At 43.1% G+C, this 26,147-nt stretch overlaps 1 protein-coding gene across 1 annotated transcript; it reads right to left on the bottom strand.

Annotated features, from left to right (window-relative positions):
* Positions 1-8,955: 8,955 nt before the first annotated feature.
* LOC147696919 (claudin-5-like) lies at positions 8,956-11,629 on the bottom strand. Its single transcript, XM_086934008.1, has one exon. It carries the CDS (start codon positions 11,452-11,454, stop codon positions 10,411-10,413), a length of 1,044 nt encoding a protein of 347 aa, XP_086790134.1. The 5' UTR covers positions 11,455-11,629; the 3' UTR covers positions 8,956-10,410.
* Positions 11,630-26,147: the final 14,518 nt, after the last annotated feature.

The raw sequence follows: 26,147 nt of genomic DNA, 5'->3' as shown, positions 1-26,147 counted from the left end.
AAAGAAGCACTTGAAAATATGTCTCAAGCCTGCCAGTGCACCCTGTAGAGCAGATCTCATTGCCAGTTCGACCAGAAAAATAAACCTTATTCGATAATCTAAAACCTTATTTTTTCATACATATAAGTCATACTTAAGGTGGGCCCTAAACAGCCCATAAGGTGCAATGTATTTAAAAATTAGACGTGTTTTTAAGTTTTACATGTCCAGGTAGTGAAAAACTCATAAAGTCGTTTTTCACTACTGTAAGGTCTACCTCTCCCATAGGATAGCATTGGGTTACCTTATTCTATTAAAGTGTGATTGAGAGCAGGTAGAACTGTCTTGTTTGGCCTCAAACGAATTGCAATTTAAAATACTATTTACTGTTAAAGGCGGCTTATAAGAAACAATTTAGAAAATGCCACTTTTAGAAATCTGGCATTTTCCTGCCCAAATGTTTCTAAGGCCTTTTAGGAGCTTCCACTTACCCGAGCTTGCAAAATTTCTCCCTTATTAAGAAAGCATTTTGGACCCCGACAGTGAACAACATGGGACTGTTAGAACCACTTTAGCACTCACTATCAGTGCGGGTTTAAAGGGCCACTGTTAGAAATTGGGTTTCTGGTTTGCAGAGGTACACACCCTGCCCAAGTAGGAACCACAATGCTAGTCAGGGTAAGACAGAAACACACCCTAAATTAACCTGTGCTCACCTTCTTTTAGCTTGGCACAGAGCAGTCAGGCTTAACTCAAGAGGAAATGTGCAAAGTACACTTCACAGTAAAACAGTGCGAACACCACACAAAAAGATACCACACCTGGTTAGAAAAATAGAGCTTAATTTAATTAACAAAACAAGACCAAGGTGCCAAAAATCCAAAAAGAAGAAGCAGAGCTATGAACTTTTAAAGAATAAACTGAAATGTAGTGCTTAAAAGCATAAAGGGCTTACCGGGGCTAGCTGGTCATGCTCGTCACCCCCCTCCTAAAATCCTTGCACTGGCTCCCCATCCGCGAACGCTCCCAGTTCAAGGTGGGTTGCATCACTCTCCAGGCTCAGCTAGGTTCTGCCCCAGCATTTATCTCCTCGGAGATTAAACCCTATGCCTCCATTAGGGAATTGCGCTCATCCTCTCAACACCTGTTGATAGTGCCCCGCTTTCGCCGAAAAAAATGGGGAGGCTCAAAATTCTCCACACTTGCCCCCACTTTTTGGAATTCCCTTCCAGCTCACCTCAGATCCTCTACCCAATACTCTCTTTTCAGAAAGGCACTAAAAACCTTCCTGTTTTCACAAGCCTTCCCTCAATAATCTCTCCCATGTCTACCCTCCTCCCCGCCCCCCGAGGCTTCAGTAAACTGTAGCGCCAAGAAACCGCCAGGTGTACGCGCGCTTTAGAAATATTTTAAACTCAAACTTAAACTCAAACTAGATTGGTTCAAGTCCAAAAATCAGGTCATCCACATTGGAGCATTGGTTGATACAGGGATCAACTGTGTTCCTCCTCAAAGTACCTTGTTTGTTACCTACGAAGATCCAGTGCATGGAGCAGAGGAGGCGATGTGTCGTTGCTTATCTTTAGGATGTAGGCGAAGTTGGAGATATGTCAAAAAGTAGATGATGCACTGCGCTGATGGCGAAGTGATGTACTTAATCCTCACAGCAACTTCAATGCGTTCCAAGGGGTGCAGGGACAGCAATGCTTGGATTTTGGCAGTTGCCTCACTGCATACCCACTTCCAAGGGTCCAGGACTTGATTGGCACCACTTGGTAGGGTGAGACTCTCAAATGGCAGAGTCCAGGTGAGTTGCTGGAAGTCTTTGATTTCCCTGTGACTTCAAAAAGGAGAAAAATCTCAAGCCTTGGAGTCACTCTGGTTCTGGGTTGGAGAGATGCAGTTCCAGTACTTCTCACTCTAAGGAAAGGAGGGCAGTAGGCAGCAGGTCAGTACAGCAGTTCAGGAGCCCAGCGAGTAACATTCCTTTCAGCAGCACAGCAGTCCTTCTTCCAGGCAGAGTATCCACAGGTCCAGAGTGTACTTAGTTGGTGGTTTTAGAGGTCCAGGACTTATACCCAGTAGTGTCTCTGAAGTGGGGTAGACTTCAAAGAGACACCTTTGAAGTGCACAGAGATCCTGCCCTTACTACCCTGGCTCCAGACTCACTACTGGAGGGTATGCAGCCCTTTGTGTGGGGACAGGACACAGCCTATTTGGGTACAAGTGTCAGCTCCTCCCTCCCATCCTGCCCAGGATGGCCCATCAGGATGTGGATGGCCCATCAAGACACACCTAAGCTCGCTTTGTGTGTGGCTGTCTGGAGGAAATGCACAAAGCCCAGCTGTCACCTACTCAATGTGTATTCAGAGACAGCCAGAAGGCACCAAATGCCAATAGTAAAACAATGACAACTTTCTAAAAGTGGCATTTTCAGAATAACAATTTAAAAACCAACTTCACCATAATTTGTGATTTTAAATTGTGTTTCCAGTGACACCAAACTTGGGGGTCAGAACTCTTCCCAATTCAAAATTACACTTATAAAATGTAATAAGGTAATCCCAATGTTATCGTAATGGAGAGATAGGGCTAGCAGTAGTCAAAAACACATTTAAGAGTTTTTCACTACCAGGACATGTAAAACTTAAAAGTAAATGTCCTACTTTGTACACCGGACTCTGGCATTGGGCTGTTCAGGGGCTACCTTAGGGGTGACATATGTATTAAAAAGGAATATTTGGGCCTAGCAGGAGTATTAACTTGTCAAGTCGACATGGCAGTTTAAAACTGCAAACACGGGCTCTGCATTGGGAGCCTGAGACATGTTGAAAGGGCTACGTAAGTGGGCAGCACATTCAGTGCTGCAGGCCCACTAGTAGCACTTAATTTACAAGCCCTGGGCAAATGTAGTGCACTTTACTAGTGATGTATAAGTACATTTAATGTGCCAATTTTGGATAAGCCAATGTTACCATGTTGTAAGCAGAGAGCTTGTGCACGTTAGCACTGATTCGCAGTGGTAAGGTGCACAGAGTCCTAAAACCAATAAGAATGAATTCAGCAAAAAGGGCAGGAGGAAGGCAAAATGTTTGTGGATGACCCTGCAGAAAGGGGATTTCCAACTGCTGCTTAAGTGGGTGGTACAATCAGTGGTGCAGCCCCACCAGCAGCATTAAATGTATATGCCCTAGGCACATGTAGTGCACTTTACTAGGGACTTATATGTAAATTAAATATGTCAATTGTGCATAGGCCAATGCTACCATTTTTTAAGCAGAAGCACATTAGAACTAGTTAGCAGTGGTAAAGTGCACATCCTAAAGCCAACAAAAATGAATTTAGTAAAAAGTGAGCAGGCGAGGGAAAATGTTTGGGGATGACCCTACAGAAAGGGTCAGGTCCACCAGGGACTAGATCTGTGGGTAGGGTGGGGCATCCCTCAAGGAAGGTTGACGCTAGAGCTGTCCCATGACCCAGTTACATTTCAATAGTCTGACTCCAGCATACACAAAAGGAACTTGACACTAATATTTTTTCACCCCAGGCTTCTTGGAGCCTTGGCAGGGGAAGGGAAGAACTTTCCAGAACTAGATGTGGGGGTAGCCTAGAACTTTTCCCCACTTCAAAGACTGGCACTAGGTATTAATACTGGGCCCTTTTCATTAGACTCCAGGACATGTGGATGACACTGGAAGAACTGATTTGTGCACTAGGGGACCACCCTGCTGCTTGAGACCTGCTTTGTGTCTCAGAGGGCTGCCCTGCTGCTAACAAAGGACTGCCCTGCTGTTTGAAGCCTGCCTTGAACCCCAGAGGACAGTCCTGGGACTTGAGGCCTGCCTTACTGCTTGAGCCCAAGACTACCAAAGTGACTCAAGGGGCTAGTTGGCTGTCCTCCTGTGCTAGCTACAGTGACATAACACGCTCCTGAGACCTTGAAACCTGTACCTTGGCCTCTGCTGGAGTGAGTCCTGACCCCTTCCCAAGTGTTCCCCCTCAATCCTAGAACCTTGATGGTGGGGCTAAAGGAGCTGTTCCTGACTAACCCTAAAAGTTGGGACTTAAAAACGTTTTCAACCAAAAAGTGGACTAAGAATAGATCGAAGACCAGGACCTACCTGCCTGCCGACCCACCCGAGGTGCATCACTGGTTGGCCTGACTCTGTGGTCTAAATTGGTGCAGAATTTTTCTTGTGTTGTGTTTTCACTTTATTACTGTTTGTGTGCTGCATAAATACTTAACACAGTGCCTCTACATTAGGCCTGACTGACTCTGTGCCACACTAGCAGAGGGTTAAAAACAGGATAATTTATTGAATTTTGTTGTTCACCCTGACAAGGATTGTGGCTGTTGCTTGAGAAGGGTTTACACCACCCTCAACCAATAACCCATTTTCTTACATTCTATCTTTAGAGTGCTGTGATTTGACCCTTAATTATTCTCCATGCGAGCTTAAAAAAGTTAAAACCTAATAATTCTCTCTACTTATTGAATGTTACATTACCTATTACCTCTGTCTTCTTTACCACTGTTCAAGCCAGTCGGTTGCCCCATGCCTAGTTTAATAATGTATTTTGATTCTAATTGTTTTAATATCTTTGTACTGTCACATCCTCTCTCAGGTTAATTAAATTTCATTCATTCACTAAAAATGTAATGCCCTCAGATTACTGTGTGTTTTACCATACAGTTTTGCTACTACATGTGAGAATTATTTTAAAAGGCCATTACCCCCATGTAGAAGAATGCTGCCCCCACTGCCAGTCACCACATACCTTGGGTTAGGGTGGTGGCAGCCATGCTCCCTAAGAAAATGGATACACTTTGGGTGGTAAATCCTTAAAATTACAGCTGTGTCAACTTAAAATGTAAAAAAACATAGAGCACTTCTAGTGGGTTAACCTGATTGATGACTTTACTGGGGATAAATTACAAGGTTATCCAGAAAACCTACAAGGGCAGCAGGCCTCTGATTCATAAAGCCATGCAGGGTCTTTCATTCCATTACTTTCCACACTCTAAGGTACAAACTTCCCAGAAGCTACTAGTATGCAGAAGCTGCACTTTATAGATTAATGAATCAACATGCTCCTACTCCATTAACATCTATAAGGTTTGCTGTACTAGGTGAAACAAGAAGAGGATTAATATCTGACCCTTGTATCTGAGACGTATCTGCCTTTCACATTAAGAGATATGGGTCATGCCTGTTTCCCTGATGAACCCTGTCTTTCAAAGCAAGTATTTCCAATGTGTGGTAGACCGCATAATGTTCGTGATTGGCTTTGAAGATATCTGGATAGGTTGTAACTAGTCAATACCTTGTAACTGCTGAGTGGTCATAAAACATTATTACATATCCCTGTGATTTGCAAGCCTGGGTCATAAGCTCCATCCTTTATGATTTTAAAGTGTTCTCAAAGTAACCATCACACCTCACAGTGCTGGTTGAGTATTGCAATTTTAGTGGGAATGATGAGGCACTTCATACACCTCCTCCTCAAACTTCTATAAGCAATGGTCTGAATTAAACTGAAAAGGGAATCTCAGGCCATATAAGGCACAGGTTATAAACATACCTTATTCCCTCACGACCCTAAAAAGCATGGGAGGATGACTGGGTTGAGGCAAAATGGCAGCCAAGTGGCTGGTCATCGCTGCAAGACTGAGCCTCAGTCACTTTAAATACTTTCATAGGGTCTACTTCACACCAGAGAAAGTGTGGTCCATAGGCCGAATCCCCGATCCTGCGTGTTGTGGATGTAGGGCAGACAGGGGCTCCTGTATACATGTGGTCTGGAGATACTGGTCGCGAGTGTTCAGAACATTGAAAGACGTAATGGGCTTTCCGCTTGATAAACATCTAAAACTAGCACTGCTGGGGATTATTTCCAAGCTGGGACGGCCACGCAGGTCAAAAACAATGGCTTGGAAATGGGTATACACAGTTGCGAAAAGAGACAAAGCGAGACACTGGCGATCTACCAAGCCCACCCCCACTCTTTGATTGGTTGAGGGGATTGGATTACTGAGCACTAGTTGAAGAATCTACAAGTCCAGCTAGGGGCTGCGCCCGAAAGCACGCAAAGATCTCCCCCATGGTGGGAGCCTTTTGATAAAATCCGCCCTACAGTGGAACTGGACTCTATGAGGTACGTGTTTCCACTGAAGCAGCATCTTGGTGAAGACTGGTTAATGTACTAAAGACCCAAACTTGACAATGTGGAATTGTATATAAGACTGTAGTGCTTGATGATTCGTGGAGTCGGGCACAGTTGTTAGGGGCTGGGTACCAGTTTCTGTAATTTGCATGTTTGTTTTTCCTTCACTCGGCAAATGACACAAAATTCCAAATATGTAAAAAAAATAGTATGAAAGAGAAGAGTGAATGGTCTAATATTGGCATTCCTGTGCCATGAGTGGGGCACTAATGGACATCAGCCAGATATTGTTTGTGCAAATCACTAATGCTTCAAGCACATTTAGGAATGACTGAATCATATTTCTAAAGCATGTGGTTACCCCAAACAAGGAGTGTCCTGGAGCTATTTGTATTGATTTTGTGCTTGTTTGGTGGGTTTTTAGCACTCTATGTGGATACATCTGCAATGTCCAACAAAGCAGCAGCTGAAAATACTACATGATTAAGATTTCCCACCAATTCAGTTGAGACTTCTTAAAATATTGTCTGTATTCATCATGGAGCTGAGATATTTTGTGGATAAACAGTTTGCTAGAAGAACTACTATGACCATCATTGAAGGTGGACATTTTGGCATCCTTTATGGGCTATGGTAATGTTATCCCTGCAGTGGGTGATCCTTTCAGCCCTCACATAATAATCTTAACATGCTGCAAGGTGTAACCTAGCACAGCAGAGACACTATAATTAACTTATTCTGAATATCACCACCATTTCAATGCAGTCTTTCAAGAATTACAAAACATACAGAAAATAATAGGGCTTCGTGTGACTACGGATTTGGTACAGATATGCCTATGGGAATTGCAAGACCCTCGCCCACACAACCATGGAATGCTTCATCATTGGCCATTCCCACACTCACATGGGCTCAAGTGGGCTGCAACCAACATTTTGCGAACAAAGGTTTTTTGTGTTCTTTTAGTGGGAGAGAAAATGTCCCAGTGCCAGTGAAAAGAAAAGTTAAATCAGTCTTCAGTATACCTAAGTATTATTTAATTTGTGGTACTTTGACTGGATTACAAAGGTTACTAGAGAAGGATTGGGGTTATTAGTACCAACGGGTCTGCAGCTTTCTTTATGGATCAATTATTTTTAAGTGACTGTGGCTAATAATAGAAAATACCTACGTGTAAAGCATGCACACCAACAAATCATATTAATGAGGATACCAATGCCATCCGGTACCACTGGTTTTTCATATCAGCTTCTAACAAGTGTTTTAGAATATTTGTACTGAACCAGGGAAGAGGAGGGGGTGTCATACAATAGAAACACATCTGTCAAGGGTTGGCCTCCGCTGCAGTTGCTGCCTCCTTGATCCCGCCACTACCCAAATGTGGAATTTGGGTTCTTTGCCAGTATTTTTGTTGTCACCCTCCTCAAAATTAGGCAAAGGGGTAAACCAGGGGTGGGCATAGCAGGAATGCAAGGACCTGCTTGTTTGAAAAAGGTTGGTGTAAGGGACAGTCCTCCAGCATAGGGGATGGAGCCACAATCATTAGGTTAAATATGTACTTCACTTGTGCCATTAATGGTGAACAACTTGTACTCTATACCTACTTTAAGGGGCTTTATGCCAGCCTCCTTCCTCTTAAGCTTCTTTTGTTCCAGAACCTACAGCCATTTACCTAAACATTGTCAATCACATATCAGATTCGCTCACAGAAGCACTTGAGTCTCCCCTCTTTTCTATTGGCTGCTTGGATGTGTCCATCCACCTCTCCTGGAACACATGAGGAACTATATCACTTGGTTCATCTATCAGGCATCCCTTTATTACCATCCCAGCCACTATTATTACATTCTTGGTGACTCTCCAGGTGGAGCACACCCAGTAACATTACGTTGGATAGCAGGAACACTTCCCTACACGCTTCCTTAATCCCAGGATCATACTGCCTGCTTCCTCAACCTGCTGCTAATGAGCAACTCGTCACCTCCCATGGCCCTTCATAGCATTTTCACAGTGTTGACAACTCTGGCGCATCTCAGCCTATCCACCCACTGAAGCACTTCTTTAGAGAGTAGCATGACATTCTGCTCCGCCTTAGTGAGGATCTTGCACTCGTCATTTGAAGGGCTCAATAACAGAGCTGGCTCTGAGGCACTCTATGGCGGAGTGACACCTGGCCTCTGGAGCCATTCCTGTCTATATGGTAATGTCCAGAGCCAAGTCATATAGAGTGGGCTACATTAGCGCTTTATACATTTTATATTCATTCATTCATTCATTCATTCATTCATTCATTCATTCATCACTACCTTCCATGCACCAACCAAGCATGCTTCCTGGTACAGAGAGTCTTCGCTTTTATCTATTGGAACAAACCACTATGCCTGTTCATTGTACTGGAACCTACGACGATTCATGTGCGTGTATTTTATCCGGCATTCATGTCCAGCCCAGAAAATGTGGCTTTTTACCCCATTCTTGCCTTTCATTAGAAACACCTACAATTTGTCCAAAGGGCATGCGAGAAACAACAAACAGATTCAGCATACTCTTGGCATTCCCAAACGTTGTTATTGGCGCTCTGTGTGGTGGTGACCTTTTTTTCCGCTAGTGGTGATGGGCAGCATATGAATGGATGGATATCATAATCCTGCATTGTATTCCAATGCCACAGTTGTATAGCCTACAGAACACATTTATGACATAGTGTTGTCAATCATGGCATGCGTGTTGCACAAACAATAAAGCCTTTTGGCTTTGCCAGTGCTTTTTGATTTGTTATGACAAGTAACAACACATACAGAACCCATCGAGTAAATTAGTCACATTACATTTATTTTCACATCTTTGGCTAAAACAAGAAAATAAGTGACAACATGAATTTGGTGCTACCCCACAGAAAGAGAATGCATAGTAATATGCAACTACAAACATTATAAATATTACAGTGTTGTTCAAATAAATAAATGATGATGCAATCATTCCGTTCTTAGTCCTGTGTATGAACATTAAATTACAGAAACGATTCTACAAATACATTGAAAATGTTGGAAATGTGTAAGTAGTTATGTTATGGGCGATAAATGCCTTGCCTAAATTTATTTTCATGGGTTCCACAAGAATGAAACCCTTGCAATTTATTTTTAAAATATTCAATTAAAACCATTAGAAATGTGGATAAACATTTTATGATCCTATAACAACATATTTCAGATGCTATGAGCATTTCTGTGTAAAGCTTCTCATTAGAGAGTCGACATTTTCCCCATTAAAGTGCAATACATTCCTTCTGCTATTTCAATGGTTCTCATTTGTAAAAATTCTCAACTGGTAATTATAGTAGCCTCACGTGTTAATGCTAGAGATCACTGGCCATATATTTAGCGTTTCCCTGCACACTACTCTGTTTTAACAAATTTCATAAGCATAAAAAAATGGATACTGCTTCTACAATTCTAAGAAGATCAAATGATGGCACCCACGTGACTCCACCCAGCAGCGTCATCTTGTTCTGGGAAAGGAGCCAATTAAACACCTCACAACTTCACATACCAAACGTGATATGCAAGTTCACGCTGTTACTGTGCTTTAAACTGTGCGAGGTACGTCACCACGCAGCAGACTTACGTTGCAATTCGTATCCTTGGAACCAGTTCAACATGAGATTGCGGACCTGCGTGACCCTTTAAACCTTTTGTTGACGTCGCTGTAACTTCATTACCCTTACATTCAAACCGCTAGCACATCTGTTGGCAGGAATGTCTGTTCTGGCCACAAACTCTTAATGTCCGCGAGGAGATGTCATAGGAAATCCTTTCATTCGCTTCCCCACAAAACCGGGCCAGACAGGCGTTTTATTTATTGGGGCATTTCCTTGGTGGACTGGGACCCTTGGAGGCCGGTTGTGAAAGCCCTGGGCCGCTGCCGGTGCCTCTTTCACTTTCCCCAGCTCCTTGAGATCAATTGCAGCAGGCAAGGGAGACAGAGAGATAGACAGGGAGGGAAGAATATGGTAGAGAAAGACATCAGAAAGGGAGAAGAGAGAGCGAGAAGAGAGTGACAAAAGATGGATTGATGGAAAGAGAGAGGGTGTGAGAAGACAAAGGGAGAGGAACGGGTTGAGCATGTTTGCCAGGGCTTCTTTAGTTCAGCAGTCCGGCCTTGCTGCAAACTGTAAAACTTTTCTAGCTGCATTACACAGTTTGATACTTAAAAAACACAAGTCTGGTTCCACTCATCATCAAAGTGTGTAACAAAATGAGTGCACCATCATATGTAAAGACTTTTGGTATACATACTGGAAGACTTTCTTTGAAGCGGGTGATCCACACATTTCTTCTGCTGCATCAATGCACTGTCTTCCCTGTTCATAAGTTTCCTTTTATTCTGGTGAGGTATGTAGGTGTTCTGCTGTCGCAGAGGAAGGTCCTCACAACTTGATGTCTGCATTTCCATCTGCTGGTTCACGTATGTGTTGTGCTGCCGAGTAGGAAGATATTCACAGCTGGAAAAGTTTGTATCAATCTTTGGAGAAACGCATGCGCTCTGCTGCCGAGAGAGGATGTCTTCGCAACTTACAGCTTTGCTGTCCATCATGTGCGTGTTGTAGGGTGTGCATTGCTGTTGCAGAGGCACAGGTTCACAGACTGAAATTTTTCTTTCTTGCGGGCACTCCACATAGGTAGCCTGCTGTTTAGGGGGTATGTACTCACACATTTCTTCTTCTTCTGAGGAATAGCAACACAGCAATATGCCGGCAAGAAGCAAGAACAAAATGGTGGGCCAGGCGAGAAAGATGGCCTCCCCCATTTCAATTTTCTGCACTGTCTTACATTTGAGATCGTAGACTTGAAGTGCAATGTTAGCAGCGATCCAGCTCACCGGGATCAACATGAGGATGGCTGCTAGCATGAGCCCAATGCCTCCCGTCAGCAATAAACATCTCTTTGCACACACATATTGGCAACAACAGAGGTACAGGAGCATGCCCACAATAGCCATTATAAATGAAATGATTGCAATCACGAGGGCAAAGGGAATCAGTATTCGGGCTGCCTTTATGTCTGTTGTGACAGACACCATGGACCCATAGCCGTTGCACCGCATCTCTGTGTCGGCTTCGGTGATGCATGTTGACCACAGTCCTTCCCACCGATTTATCCATTGTCCGTCAACACGTTGGCCAGCCATCAAGGGATTGGTTTCAACTATGGTAGTGACTCTCCACTGGTTCATAAATACGACGACGAAAGTCAAGACAATGGCAACAGCCCCCAGTATGAGTCCGATGATATGGATTATGCAGCCACCCATACTTCTTCAGGAGGATTCACAGACACAGGATTCAAAAACTGAGTTTTTCCAGGACACGATGACGCCAAAAGCAATATGCCTGATCTAGCTTTTCAGGTAGTAGCGACTTTGCCTCTTCAGTCCGCCGGTGCTGTTCTTGAAGGCAGGTTCTTGCTTGCCAGTGTATCGCCTGCTTGCCAACTTCTGCAGTGAAACAAATGCAGCTGCAGCAGGTGAATTTATTATATGTGTCACGTGATACAGCTCCACTTATGAATGGGTGTAACTAAATTAGGAATTTGCAAATGTAATTATAGTCAGCCTTCGGAAATGTGAGCTTTCGCAATAAAACGAGACCTAATTTTGTTTACTTGGTTATTCATGCATTCGCTTGGCAGTCTTGTATAGAATCAGCTTGACCCGAAGGTGTCACAGAACCATGCATAAGAAATACAGATGCAATTAAATCCAAAGCATCAATTGAAAAGAACACTGATCCCTGCATCCTAGGCTCGCAGTTATCAACCCTGGAACGTAGAAAGGTGTTCAGGTGTCCAGGCATTTACTGAACATTATATACTTATTTGCAGTTGTGGTGCTAACCAGCTCATGCCACATGTTAAAGCGTTGCGCCAATATGCATAGATTGGTATGGCGCGGACCAAACTGGGGAGGAAAATAGCTCTACTGAAAATTTATTGGGAAACGTTAGTGACGTTGTACATCAAGTAGGTATCTACACATCTGAATTACATAAACGTTACAATTTTAGGTACAGGGAGATTATGGAAACTAGCATTTGTCGGGCTCATCAACGCCTCTGCTGGCTGAAGCTTGATAGACAGGCCGGCGTTTTTGATTTATTTCCCAAGAAAATAAAAAAAGCAATATCTATGACATCCTGGGAGTTTTCTCTTCCAGATTGTTGGGTATATTTTAGATTTTCTCCATGTCTGGTCCTACCTTGATGCACATGGCAATCCTAGCTAGGAAAAAACAGGTGGACTTGATGTTTAAAGACCTGCCATAGATAGACCAGCCCTTGCAGTTCTAACTTTCCCATCAATTAAGCTCCAAATGGGCAAGAGGGGCATGAGATGGGTGAATGAGCCAGCAGGCATGTTTTGGCAGTTACCCTGTTATAAACCTGTAAATTAAGCCCTAATGTGTTACACAATTTTCATTAAGGTGCTGAGGCCTGGATTTGAAACCAGATGCCATATTCCAAGGTCGATATTGTAATTATTGGACCTAATTTCAACACCTCTGCATACATAACAGTATATGACAGTATTAAACAATAGAAATGTCTCTTGTGCACACCATTGACGAACATGTAACATACTGTGTACTTAATAAGTGAACGCAAACTTGTTGGTGTTGAATGACATATAGAATTGTAGATGGCTAATTGGGAATACCTTGATGTTTTTCACCAAACCGTTCTGAGGGACATCAAATAGACAACAAGAGCAAAGCCTGTGTAGTGCCCCATCCCAAATCATTTGCACCTTCTTTCCACTGATACTTCGGGGCAGAGGACTAATGGAGAGCCAAACATGGCTTCTCTTTCATGTCCACAATTGAAAAAAACATCTGTCTTTTTTGCTAGCCACACCCTCCTCTTCTGAAGCTGTGTAACCTGCCCTTCAACAGAGCAAAGAGCCAGGGCTGGACTGACAGGTTCTCAGAGAGGCGAGTCAGAGCAGGCTAAAATTCCTTTATTAACCCCTAAATGGATGAAAGTGTTGGTGGGGCTGCCGGGATTCCAATCTGTGGCCCCCACAAAATTAAACACAGATTAGAGAAATAAATGAATTAGGCCACTGAGCCATCAGACCCACCTGAACAAAGAGCCAGAGTTTTTCTACAGACCCTGCTACATAGTGATTAGAAACAGAATGGAATGACTAGTAGTACCACACCTGTGGTCTCAAAAAGCAAACATTTTGCTGAAAAGTTGGAATTTCTGCTTGCGATTTATCTAGATTCATATAAATCCTGTGGAGTTTGGAAGAAAATGTAGATCATTTGCACATTTCCGTTCATACTGGCATTCTATGCATACTCCTGCAATATCTGTATGGCAATTAATCCAGAGGAGTACATCTGGCAGAAAGGAATTCTTTTTGTTATATTTTGTTCTCCAGATGCAAAATATGTATCTATAAGGCTAAGCCCTTCCCTTACCCTCCCAAACAACGGTGTGTTTCTTCCCCTTTATCACCTTAGAAAGGCACTTACTTCAGCCTTACACAACAATACTATGTGTACCCAATTAATTTTTGGAGTTTAAGCCCTGCCCACAATATAAGCAATATTGGGATGTCATCACCAAACGCAGTGATAGACGTCTATACTTTCGATTCCGAGTAGGCACATTACCCGTAAATGTATTTACATGCAAGTGGGACAGTGACAATGATAGTATGTGTAAGTTGTGTCTGGACCACGAGGAAACTTCTCCACGTATTTTATTTGTATGTCCGGCATACCAGGTCCCACGTAAAAAATGGTTGCGCCCATTATGAAAGAACATGGGCGTTAGGAGCAGTGCTATTGCCTTGAGAATACTGCTTACCGACACTGGTGCCCAGTGTGTAATAGCTGTTGTCAAATTTTTGAGTTGGACATGGTCAATCCGGGAAAAAAAATTGAAAAAATTGGCCTGACCACTCAAGTATATCCAAAGCAAAGTTTGTAAAGAACGAAATGATGCATTAATAGGGACACTGGTATTACACAGGAAAGTGGTTGTCAATACAACATTAGGTGGCATTTCCTCTCGCTACTTTAATTACCCACTCTTTGTATGATTCTGTGTAACTGTGATAAACACTATATTCTGTCTCTAGTGCACTTGTCACTAGTGTCGCATAAGATTATGGGCTCCAAGATTATTTGCCTTGCTTAGAAATAGCATATGTATTATTGAGTAATGTATGCCCTTTTTATATTAATATGACTTTTAAGGTATTTTATTACATCAATCAATCAATCAATCACTCCGTTTGTAAAGCGCGCTACACACCCGTGAGGGTCAATTGAAATTTTTAATGCTTGGAATTTTTAACTTGATTGTACTTTTATATGCACTTACTATATTAAGACTAGTATCAATTTATGGAGGAAAAAGAGCCTTTTATTGTAAATTGTCTTTTATGATCTTAATTGATCGAAATAAAGATTGATTGATTGATTGATTGAATTAATTTTTAATGGCATGACAGCCTCTAATGACCTTTCTCCCATCCGTTCCTAGCCTGTCCAAAAAACTATAGGCAATTTTACATACTGCTCCATTGTCCAGGGGCCTACATTTACTCCGGGTGTAAATGACTGCAAATTCTTATTCTGTAAACTCAATTTATTTATGTATTTATTTATTTATAAAGTTTTATGCTTAGATGTGCAAACACGGTTGTGAATGAGACACATATTTTTGTTTACGCTTATATTCAGTTTCATATTGTTTTGACTCTCAACTTTTGATGATAGCATGTTGCACTTTGGAGTCCTTCATTAAGTTGATACAGTCAGTTCATAAAACTGTGATGGCTTAGAGACACTAGTCTAGTCCCTCTAGAGCTCAGGGTTTTGGATGGGCTAGGACTTTGAGCATTTCATCTTTGTAGTCTGCAAGTCTTGAAGTTGACTGCTTAACTTGGACCTCGTCTGAGAGGTAATTCTTGAAATAATAGTTTGAGTCTGGGAGAGTTGTCAGAAATCATAGCTAATTTTAAAACTTCAATTTGTTAATCAGTTTCATGGATCCCAACAAAACGTCCAGCATATCAATTCAGGCTGATTGTTATGTTATGTGTATTTGTATAGTGCACAACTCACCAGGGAGGATATCCTCGCACTGAAGAAGGAACTGTATAAGCCGAGCCAGGGCCAGGACTAGGTGAAGAGCCAGATCTTCAGTTTCTTGTGGAATTCAAGAACTGAGAAGGTAGCACTGATGTGCAGGGGTAGGCCATCCCTGGCTTTAGGAGTGAGGTAGGAGAAGGCATGACCACTGGGTCTAGTTCTGCCTATATGGGCGCAAGTAGAAGTGCAGCTGAGCGTAGGTGTCTGGTAGCTTTGTGGACCTTTACGTGGTTGTTGAGATACGTTTGGCCCATTATTGTGTAAGGCATTGTATGTGTGTGCATGAGGAGTTTAAAGAGTACATGCTTGTTGATTGGGAGCGAGTGGAATTCTCTGAGATGCGGGGTGATGTGAGTGCAGGGGGGGAGGTTGAGGGTGAGCCTGACCACTGTGTTTTGTTTAGTCTGCAGTTTTCTGGTCAGTTATGCGTTGATTCCAAAATAGAGTGCATTGTCATAGTCCAGCTTGCTGAAGATGAGGGCTTGGGTGATGGTTTTTCAAGTGTTGGTTAGGAGCCATTTGGTTAGGAGCCTTTTGATGATCTTAGCTTGAGCATCTAAAGTGTGCAAAAGCAGGAGAAGACGACTTTGTTCACTGGGTTGGTCATGGTGAGTTGGTTGTCGATTACTATTCTGAGGTTCTTTACTTGCGTTGTCAGAAGAGGTGTGGGTCTGAGTTTGGCAGGTCACCGGGTGAAGTCCCACAGCAAGTTGACTTTGCTAAAGATTACTACTTCCGTCTTGTATGTGTTGAACTTGAGGCAGTTGTTTTTCATCCATCTGGCGACCCTTGTCATGCAGGAAGAGAAATTGGTCCTGGTGTTTTCTGTCTTGAGTTGAATGTGACAACAGCATAGGATATGATATTGATTCCATGTGTGCAGATGATGCTGGCAGGTTGGGCCATGTAGGCTTCGAACAGGGTGGGGCTGAGTGAGGATTCTTGTGAAACACCGCTGATGAGGTTGACAGCGTTCAAGGTGAAGGGGGCAGGCTGACTGGGTGTAGCCTGGCAGGAAGGAGCAAATCCAGTGAAGTTTAGGTCCTTGGATGCCAGTTGTGTGCAGTTGTTGGATAAGGATGGGGTGGAAGATTGTGTCATTGTCATTGGGAGGGGTGGCTAGTCTTTTGTTTATCATCTTTTCCATGACTTTTTCTGGGTAGGGAAGCAGGGAGGTAGGGCGGTAGTTGGTTAGTGTCTTTGGGTCTGCTGAGAGTTTCCTGGGGCAGGGCAGTACTGTGGCCTGTTTCCAGGCTTTTTGGTAGGAGGCTGTGATGATTGAGTCATTCAGGATTGGGGTGAGGGCAGAGCAATGAGGTCCAGTCCTTTGAAGAAAATGTGGTGATGGCCTGCGTCTGAGGGTGCTGAATGTCTTCACTGCCTGTTCGTTGATGTTTCTTGAGTGGTGATGGTGAGCCAGGTGTTCAGGGAGGTCTTCTGGGTCTTGGTTGGGGGGGGGGGGAGACTCTGGCTGGGGTTCAAAGTTGTCACAGATGCTGGGTGCGGATTTTTCGCGGGAGTACACTGGTGGAGCTTGCTCCTAGAGAGTTGAAGTCTTTCACTTTGGCAAATATTTATTGGTGCCTTTGGTACTGCTTTAGATGTGGTTGGCGAGCACAGAGAATTTGGTAGCTCAGATTTTCTGATGGTAGCGTCTGAGTGTGGATTTGTAGGTACTTTTGTTGGTGTCCTTGTGAGTCTGCCTCCATCTGCATTCAATGTGTTTGTAGTGGCATTTGGTGAGCCTGAGCTCTTCCATGTATCACCTTGCTTACGGTCCGGTCCTCATGGCTTTGGTGAGGAGCCACAGTGTCTGCAGAGGTGGGGTTCCAGTCATTGAAGTTGGAGATGCATTCAGGGAGGTTGGAGTCAAAACGTTAATGTACCACACATCTGTACCATATGTGTAAAATACCATGAAATAAATTGACTTGCCAAATGCAGTTGTAAAAAAAAAAAACTTCCATAAAGTTTTTGTGGACAATACAGTACACTAACATTAAATATTCATTCTTATTGTAATTTTTTGCTATCTCTCATGTGTACCCTTGCACAAGCACTCTATAAGCCCTGCACCTTGAACGTCTTATTAAATTATGCTGTTTCTTAAATAACTGTTAAAACTATACATACTTTATGAACTCAACATCTGTATCAGTGTTTTTGTGGGTGAATGCGTTGATCTGTGGATATGGATTACTTGAAATTATTTGTAATCTCACAAAGCTTCATCCAACAGAACCATTGTTTTGCTTAACAGTAATTATTTAGGCACAGACCATTCAGGCCAAAGTAAAATCAATCTTCATAGCTTAAGGAGGGAAAAGTTGTATTTTTGCCCTTGACAGAGTGTGACTTTCCACAGTTCAAATATGTTACTAGTTCAGTGGGTTACTAGTAGAGCACCTATTTCTCACTGATGACTTTAACTGAATTATATTCACATTGTTCAATTGTAGGTCAGAGTGCTGTCATTCATATAATTGTTTCTGTACTCCACCCCAGGGATGACTATGTGTCCTCTGTAACTTCAATATGTGAAGTCAAAATAACATTGCCACCAGGTAGCTGTGTTTGTTAGATTCTTGTGCAGGGAGAAAGCAGGCAGTGTGGACTAGGGCAGTGCGAGTTGTAGTTCCCTGTGCCCCCCACATGCTGCCATTCTGCTATGCTTGGCGCCATCTTGGTGCAGGGACCTCTCATCAGAATCCAATGGGACCCAATTAGATGTAATGGATCCTGTGTTGTAAAAGTTTCGTTGTAATGGTAGTGCGTTGTGAATGTTGCGTTGTAATGGCTGTTTCCCGACATGAGGGGTGAGAGGGTGAAGGAAAGTAGGGAAAAGAAGATTAAGGGAAGGGATGGAACAAGACCAGCGCTCTGCTTTCAAAGGGAAATATGGTCAGCTTGCAGCAATGATTTAAAACTCACCTGAACCCAACCAGACCCTAATCGAGAACATGTGCTGAACAACATCAGGCAATACAGAAGCATCAGAATGCAAGTGCCTTGTGCTCCATCTTTTAACATATCCAGTAATTTGAATTGTTTTTCTACTCTGCTCTCCGCAGTTGATAACTTGTTTGCATTATAGAGTGAACTGCTGCAGTTTGCTGTTTCTGACTGCTAACTAGTAACTAGGTTTGATTTTTGCTATTGTAATGGTACTCAGTTTGCTAACATTTGAAAGGTGTGAAAAACTGAGTTGGCTTTGCCAACAGTTTCACATTTGACTTGCCAGTCACAACAGATGTCAGCAATGGGTGCTTAGCTCACTAAGCTTTCTTGGAGGTTAGAGTCTGGTGCAGAACCTCTTTGAATTTCTAACTAGCCCTCGACCCCCACCGTCTCAGGTCTGGGCGGTAAAAGCTGAAACACAAATGTTCAGTAAACAAACACTCATTTCTCAATGCAATGAGTCTTGTGGTATTGGTACACCTATTTAATACAACATACGCCTTTTTTGGTGATTTACAAAAAAAAAACAGGATTCTTTTTTATTTTATTTCTGGCTTGGCTTGTACTTGGGCTAGTAGAGCCAACCAAGGCCCCTGGCTCAGCTCTGACTCAGCTCTTCCCATGAAGTCTCTGCTCACCCACCTCTATTTTGCAATTGGGCATTAAATATATTTTGTGTATATTTGAAAGGTGGGAAACATCTGTTTAGTTTATATCCTAAAAATGTATTCCCTGGACAATATTAAAGTAACTAACCTGGCCACTTAATGTGCACTGTGGCTGGTTGCGATATATTACTGTACATTTTAGAAAAAGAGCACATCTCAGGCACATTTTCAAAAGACAAGCTCTTTTTCTCACTGATATGCGGCTGCCGACGGCACACACAGTGTACCCTTGTAAGTGGGTGGCCACCTTAGTACCGCATTCTGGCAAATCCACTGCATTCCACTTGCTTGGACCCCTAACAGGAGTCCCCCATGTCCGGTACTCTCACTGTGTCATTTCCTGTGCACAGGGGGCTGGGGTTAGGGACTTATATCTGCCTCACCCAGTGGCCGTCCTCTTTGTTCTCCTGCTGGACATGCTGTCACCCTCCCTACCGCATACCCAGCGTGCCGGCGGGAGTTTGTTGCAACGTGCTGAATGTATTAAACATGTTAATTTGTGTTGCAGGTGGAGTTACAGGGCGATCGGGAAGCTGATTGGTACATAGGGGAACCCTCTCAATTAGCACAGTAGGGGGGCTCTATGCCATACCCCAGGAGTCTTTACGGCAGTACCCTGGATGGAAATGTCGGCGCTCCGCTAGTCCTTTGGGCGGTTGTAAACCTGAGCAACGGGGGGCTTGCCTTGCAACACTTTGCCCCTTTAAAGGCGTGAGTAAAAGTCATGGACTGGTCCACAGTATTTAAGGGAGAAAATCTCCAGATAAAAAAATGGTAGCACCAGTTTGATTGGCCACGGTGCAATTTGGATCATCAGACGGGTGGGCAGCTTAGGTTACTCATCGATACCTACCCTGGGATCGCCCGTAAGTTAACCCACCATGTTGGCATATTTCGTGTATGAAATAAACCTGTAGCAAACTGTTTTTCCAACAAACTATGTGTGGCGTCATTATTTAATGCAGTGTGTACTAAGTACCTTACTATGCTGCGGGGGAGGGTTACCAATATTGTCACTAAGCGCTAATGTACAGGAGATTATTTTACAATGTGTAAGAAAAGGGATTTGTTCCTTTCCAAGACATCATTTTGTAAGTTTCTGTGGTTAAAGAAACATTTTTCTCAGATTTGGAACTAGCGTACAAAGGTGTCATAAACCCTAATGCGAGTACAATACGATGCTGGCTTGATTTGACAATGTATCTACAAATTAGGTTTAGATAACCCCGGCGCTAATGCATCTCCTACTCAGGTCCGGGTACCAAATTATAAGTGCCTCCCATTAGCGAATCAGGTAGCTACAAAGTGGCCCATAAGGAAACTTTAAACTTAAACCAGGCTGTTTTGCATGGTCGGGCAGACTGCATGCGTTTCTGCTTGCTGCAGGCAATGTTTGTGCTCATATCAGAGCAATCAACAGTAAATGGATGAATGGGTACTGTCGAAGCTCAACTCAGGGAAAACTGAGGTTGTAACATTCGGCAACCTTTACCCTTTCTGATCCCCATCCTGGTAGCCAGTGGAGTTCAGTTCCCCCACAACCCATGTGACCAAAGCCAAGAACGTGGGTATACACATTGATAACAATCTTAATTATAGCTCTCAAATTTCTGCTGTAGCTCTTCTGCCTCCCATACTCTGAGGATGGTCAAAAAACTTCTTCCTTACATTCCTGCTAAAAACCAAAAAAACAGTTGTGACCGCTTTAGTGCTATCCAAATTAGACTACTGCAATGGCCTTTACGTGAACCCTCAGGAAGAACATACTAACAGAGTTCAGACAGTACACAATGCTGCAGCCAGAATAGTACTAGAAAAGCCTAGATTCCATTTAATATTCCCTGGAACATGGAAGCTTTACTAGCTTCTTGTGTGAATTCACATAAAATTCAAAACCTGTGCATCGCCCATAAGGCAATGCACAACACAGGCCCCAAGTTTCCGAGACACACCTTCCATGTACACCCCTAGCGGACCCTGCGCTCCTTGGGTGCCAGAACTCTCAGAACCCCCAGATTCAGAATTGGAGGGGGTGGGGGGGGGGGGGGGGGGAGGTGGGGGAGAGGGGGGTGCAGATTGAGAAGTGTTGTCATTGGTACATCTGAACTTTGGAACAGTCTATATTAGAACCATCCCCTCCTTGTTTTCCTTCAGGAAAGGACTAAACACATGGCTTATTCATAACTAGGGCGTTCAGTTAGTACTCTGGTACAGTTGGTGCCAAGACACCCCAGGGTATACGTGCGCTTTATAGATTTTAGTATCATAACATAACATACAAAACCAACCCATAAAACCCTGGTCCACTAACAGCCAAAAAACAGCCCATACACTGATCTGCCCGACCAGCCCCTCAGACACTTCCTGATTGCTTTTCAGGTCTGTCCAACCTTGCTTCTGCGCTGTTTAACTACGTCCCTGAAATGCGGTCTTGGAGATTCTCTGTTATTCCAAGGGCCAACATATAGACGGGTGCTTGAACACCTCAAAGGCAGCTAATGGAATGTGTCGGAGCCTGGCGGAGGGAGACGTCTTTTGTTTTTGCTTCCCTGCGGTTTCTGATGTATACGACAGGGACACAGAACAGGATGATGTGTCCGGGTCCCTAAAGAAACTCTGAGATCACAGTTGATGCTTAAACGCGCTTCTCTAAGTGGTACTGGACGGGCAGCATCCTGGCACGAGCCGCATCACATGCCTGCAATCAGTGCTTGAAATGTGCCTGGAATCTCAGCCACTCTGTATTGGCAGGAACAGCAGCAGCACCGCCCGGTGCAGGATCGCTGATGACTCGTCCCGGTATTCCTTATGCAGGGTGTCAGATGCGCACGTGCCCGTGAGTCCACGAGCTGGGAATGATAAACAGCGATGACGGTGCTGCTTCCCTGCCTGCGTATAGGGCGGCGCCCATAGAAGCAGGAAAGGAGCACGCGGTTTGGAATGTACCACTTGGAGGCGCAGGCTCCATGGCACGTGGAGAAAAGAAACCCTGATTTAACGAGATAATTATGGTAATGATTTGACTGTTTTACAAAAACAACTGTAACATATATTGGAGAACGGTTACATGTAGTCACCTGTTTATTGTGGATGTTTAGGAGGGGTGGGGGGGGGGGGGGTTGTTTGTGTTAGACTAGAAAAAAGCGGAAAGTGGAAGTGGGTTAATGCCCAAATGTTCAATTTTGTAATATGCAATTAAAGGTTTTATGTTCGTAAGTGTAAAAAAAAACTGGTACAGTGTGTTCGTTCTTTCTTTTTTCTTTCTTTCTTTCCCTTCCTCCCTTCCTTCCCCCTTTTCTACCTTCAATCCTTCCTTCGATTCAAAATCTGTTACTGTCTTCCCCTTTTTTTGACCCTGTCTCACTGCCTCCCTTCCTTTTCTATAATAGATACCCTTTCCATCCTTCCTTCAATTTTTCTTTTGTTCATTCATTCGTTCTTTTCTTTCTTTAATCCCTCCTCCATCTCGCCCTTTCGTCACCCCTTTCTCCCTCCCAACCCCTTCCCTGAAAGTTTGATCAGTAGAGATATCAACATATACTTTTGGTTTTGCAAAAAAGCATAGTTAAGACCATAAGATAAATCTGGATCACATGTGATGTGTACCCTATTAGATTTAACTCATTGTCATACAGTTTGATGTGTACTACAGAATCTGTGCTGCAGGGTAAAGTAGAAAAGAATGTTGGCCATCTGTAAAAGGCCTTGCTATGAAGTATTACACAATAGATCTCAAAATCCAAGCAGACATCATAAACGAAGAGCGTCTATTGATTATGATTGCTAACAATGCAGAACGTAAAGAGAACTATATCCTTCTGTCCACTGAATGGCCCTTTTAAAAAGGAATCTCACCCCATGGGTCTCAGCCTCTTCAGCAAATTACTCGCATAAAAGTTTTTCCCCACCCAGCCTCCTCCTTTAGGCACATGTCACTAATTCAAATTTTAATTTAGTAGACCTCTTTTTGACCCATTGGCTGACAGCGTCATGACCGAGAAAATATGAAGTTATAACTGAGAACTCACAGGATTCTGGCATTCTCACCTTCCTTATCTCCTCCCGCTCCACCCCACTTACCACTGAAACCATCACCACTTCAAACTTACAAGGCCACTTCTTGTTATCGAACGTCTAACATCAACGACAGCTTCTTCTGAATAAAACAGCACATTTTCCCTTGAGCACTTCATAAGTTTACCATGATACCCTTCCCATCTGCACTGTCTGTCTGGAAGGCCACTTTGGGTCTGATAGACGAGCGTCCTAGTGCACGGGTATTCATTTCGAAATCCAGAAGTTAATGATACCAGGAGTTCCATTAACTCCAAGGAGTATAACTGAGAGTGATTAAGGGTAAACCCTGAGAACTCTCCCTAGTAATGATGAATAACCAGCGGAATCTCCCGATAATGCCTCATTGACCCTCAAAGCTTCAACTGGAGGGTTCAGCTCTTGGGGAGACGTAACAGGTCCGTGGTAACTTCACGCACTCCATAATTTCCAGCAAGGTCTACAACTGGGCTACCAGCCCTATTGGCTATTACATGCTCTCCGACTGAGAGCCTTAGTCTTCGTTCTAGGAGTATCATCATCGTCACCATTGCTACAACTTTGCTGAAAGTACTCCTAGAAACTGTCAGACATTGTTCTATCTGTATTTTGATCAGCACTGGATCTAGCAGAAGTCAAATCTTGACCAAAATTATAGTCAATGAGGGGACACAAGAAAGTTTCCATGAACAGATAGGATTTTTCAATTGCTCAGTGGTGGTAAAATATTACTTTGCCTAGGGCGACAAAAATCCATGCACAGGGTCTCCTAAAAATCCTAAGGCACAGACATTTGAACACAAATCCTTACATGTAACTTGGGTACATTTATTTGCATAACATGCAAAGTGCTCTTATACCTTCAGGTCTAGCTAGCACTATGCAAAACTCTACAAATAAATAAATCAAATAATGTAATTACTGGTCTCGCTAGCCATGAATAAATAGTACATGCCTCTGGTCTCCTGGATCTCCTACCAAACAGTGACACATTGCGCGTGCCTCCAGACTTCCATGGTGCCACTCCACCTCTGGAGCACATGGTATGCAGAAAATGCCAATGTATCTGAGTAAGGGCTGTTTGGACTGGGACAGAGTCAGTCTCCTGTCAGATGAACATAACACGTGAAAGGCTCTTTAGATTCCCTGCTAACCTGATCGTCCAGTTACCCATTTTACAAGGAAACAACATACACTACAAAGGAACTGGAGTGTCATCAGTGCCAAAGTGAATGTGTCAGCCAGGCAATGCAGGGACCTGAATCTACACCCTCCGGGTGTTTATGTACTAGCTGGGATGAACTGTTTTTATTACAATTACCGCCTCAGCTAGTGTTTGTTTCTTAATAGTCAACACTGCCGGAGTCAATTACAAGAGCCACTCCCTCTTAGTGAGCCTTCGGTCGAATCCTGAAAGAAGGACAAGCTCTGTTCATATCTCTCTGCATAGAGCCTTGAGGCAGGAGCAGAGGTTGTGTGGGAGGACCTAGTGCGACGGGAACGCCAGATTTTAAAAAGGTAGGGGCATATTACTAAGCAATAGCGATAATTATCGCTATTGCTTGGTTAGAGACAAAAATTTACCGCTGAGCTGCGGCGATTTTTACCGCAAATAAACCTTGGTATTACCAAGGTTTATCGCAAATGCGATAAAAATCGCCGCAATGCATGAATATCGCTGAAAAGTCAGCGATATTCATGCATTACCGAGCTAATGCTCTTAGCCATGTTATCCACCTCCTATTGGATAACATGGCTAAGAGCTGCTCAGGGCAGGTGTCAGCTTTTGGAGATATTCGCGCTTAGCGCGAATATCTCCAAAAGTTGGTAATAGGAGATAGCAATGTTAGCGACTGTTTTCAGTCGCTAATATCTTGGCACGTCCACTTTGCATGTCATTAGTGATAAATATCACTGACATGCAAAGTGGGGCCCAAGATGGTCGCTATCTCCTACCAGCTGTCGCTAACTGGTGTTAGCGACAGCTAGGTAATAGGGAGATAATTTTATCTCCGCTTTCTTGGCTTTTAAAGCAAAAAAAGCCGAGATAAACCCCCTTGATAATATGCCCCATAGTCTCTAGTAAAGGGGAGATCACTGCATCGACTCAGAGAGAAGGGAGAAACAACACATGCCTGTGGAAGGAGGAAACCACTTACCAGTGAAACAAACACCTGTCAAAAGCCATGAGTATTTGACGTCCTGCCTAAAGAATTTTAACGTATGTCAGAGGATATTTTATTCCTTATAAAACATTGTTACATCGTCACTCATCCCACAAACCACTTAGGTTGTTGGTATTTGGTTCGCTCATATGAAAGCAATAGTATGGTTGCAGAAACTAGAATACAAGTTGAATCTACAGTGTGAAATTAAACACACCAAAAAAACAGATAGTAATTTTTTGCAGCAACATTTTAGGACCAGTTTAATGTCAATAAAATTAAAAAAGTTGTGCCCCAGAATAAGTAGTAATTTGCAGAGAGGTTCTTTCTTTCCTGTAATGCACAACAGTGTAAAACTTTAAATATTGCAATAAATCTCTCATTTGTGCTGAGCACTGTTCATTGTAAAAAAAAAAACAGATTATAAGAACGAAAAATTTAGTTTAACATTAGCTGCAAAGATGCTTGTGACCTACCTTTCACCTTGGTTGCTGGAAGCTGGCATTATGACGTCACAATTGAGATGTAATAGTTATTCCAGTTGACCATCTACTTCATTTTCTTATTGGTGACAAGAAACATCACTTCTCAACTGTAATAACGAAATTACAGGCAGTTTTTATACTGGGAGTGTAGCATCCCATGTATCTGTTCTGCTATATTGATTTGTATAGCGCACTACTCACCCGAGAGGGTATCCAGGCGTAAAATATACCGTACCTAATGTGTTCCATTCAAAGTGAATAATATAGCTTTTATGCAAATGCAAAACATTTTTGCACAACTTTGACCAGCTGCCCCAGTTTGTTCTCGGCATGAATTTTCATGTATTTGCCAAATCTCGTGTAAAGTGTAGCTTTCAATAGGTACCACAGAGTGAGTGGTAAGAGCTCCAGTAGGGCAGCTGAAATACTCACTGACTTTGTTGGCCAACGTGTTGCATTTTCATTCATAAATAATAATTAAGGAAAATTGCAAGGAGACTCAAAACTCTATG

The sequence above is a fragment of the Lissotriton vulgaris genome, chromosome 8 (genome assembly GCF_964263255.1).
Source record: "Lissotriton vulgaris chromosome 8, aLisVul1.2, whole genome shotgun sequence".
Taxonomy (NCBI): domain Eukaryota; kingdom Metazoa; phylum Chordata; class Amphibia; order Caudata; family Salamandridae; genus Lissotriton; species Lissotriton vulgaris.
This window is presented reverse-complemented; position numbering and strand designations above follow the sequence as displayed.

Excerpts from the sequence above, each read along its gene's own strand:
- LOC147696919 (XM_086934008.1), bottom strand. The coding sequence starts at position 11,454 with ATGGGTGGCTGCATAATCCATATCATCGGACTCATACTGGGGGCTGTT.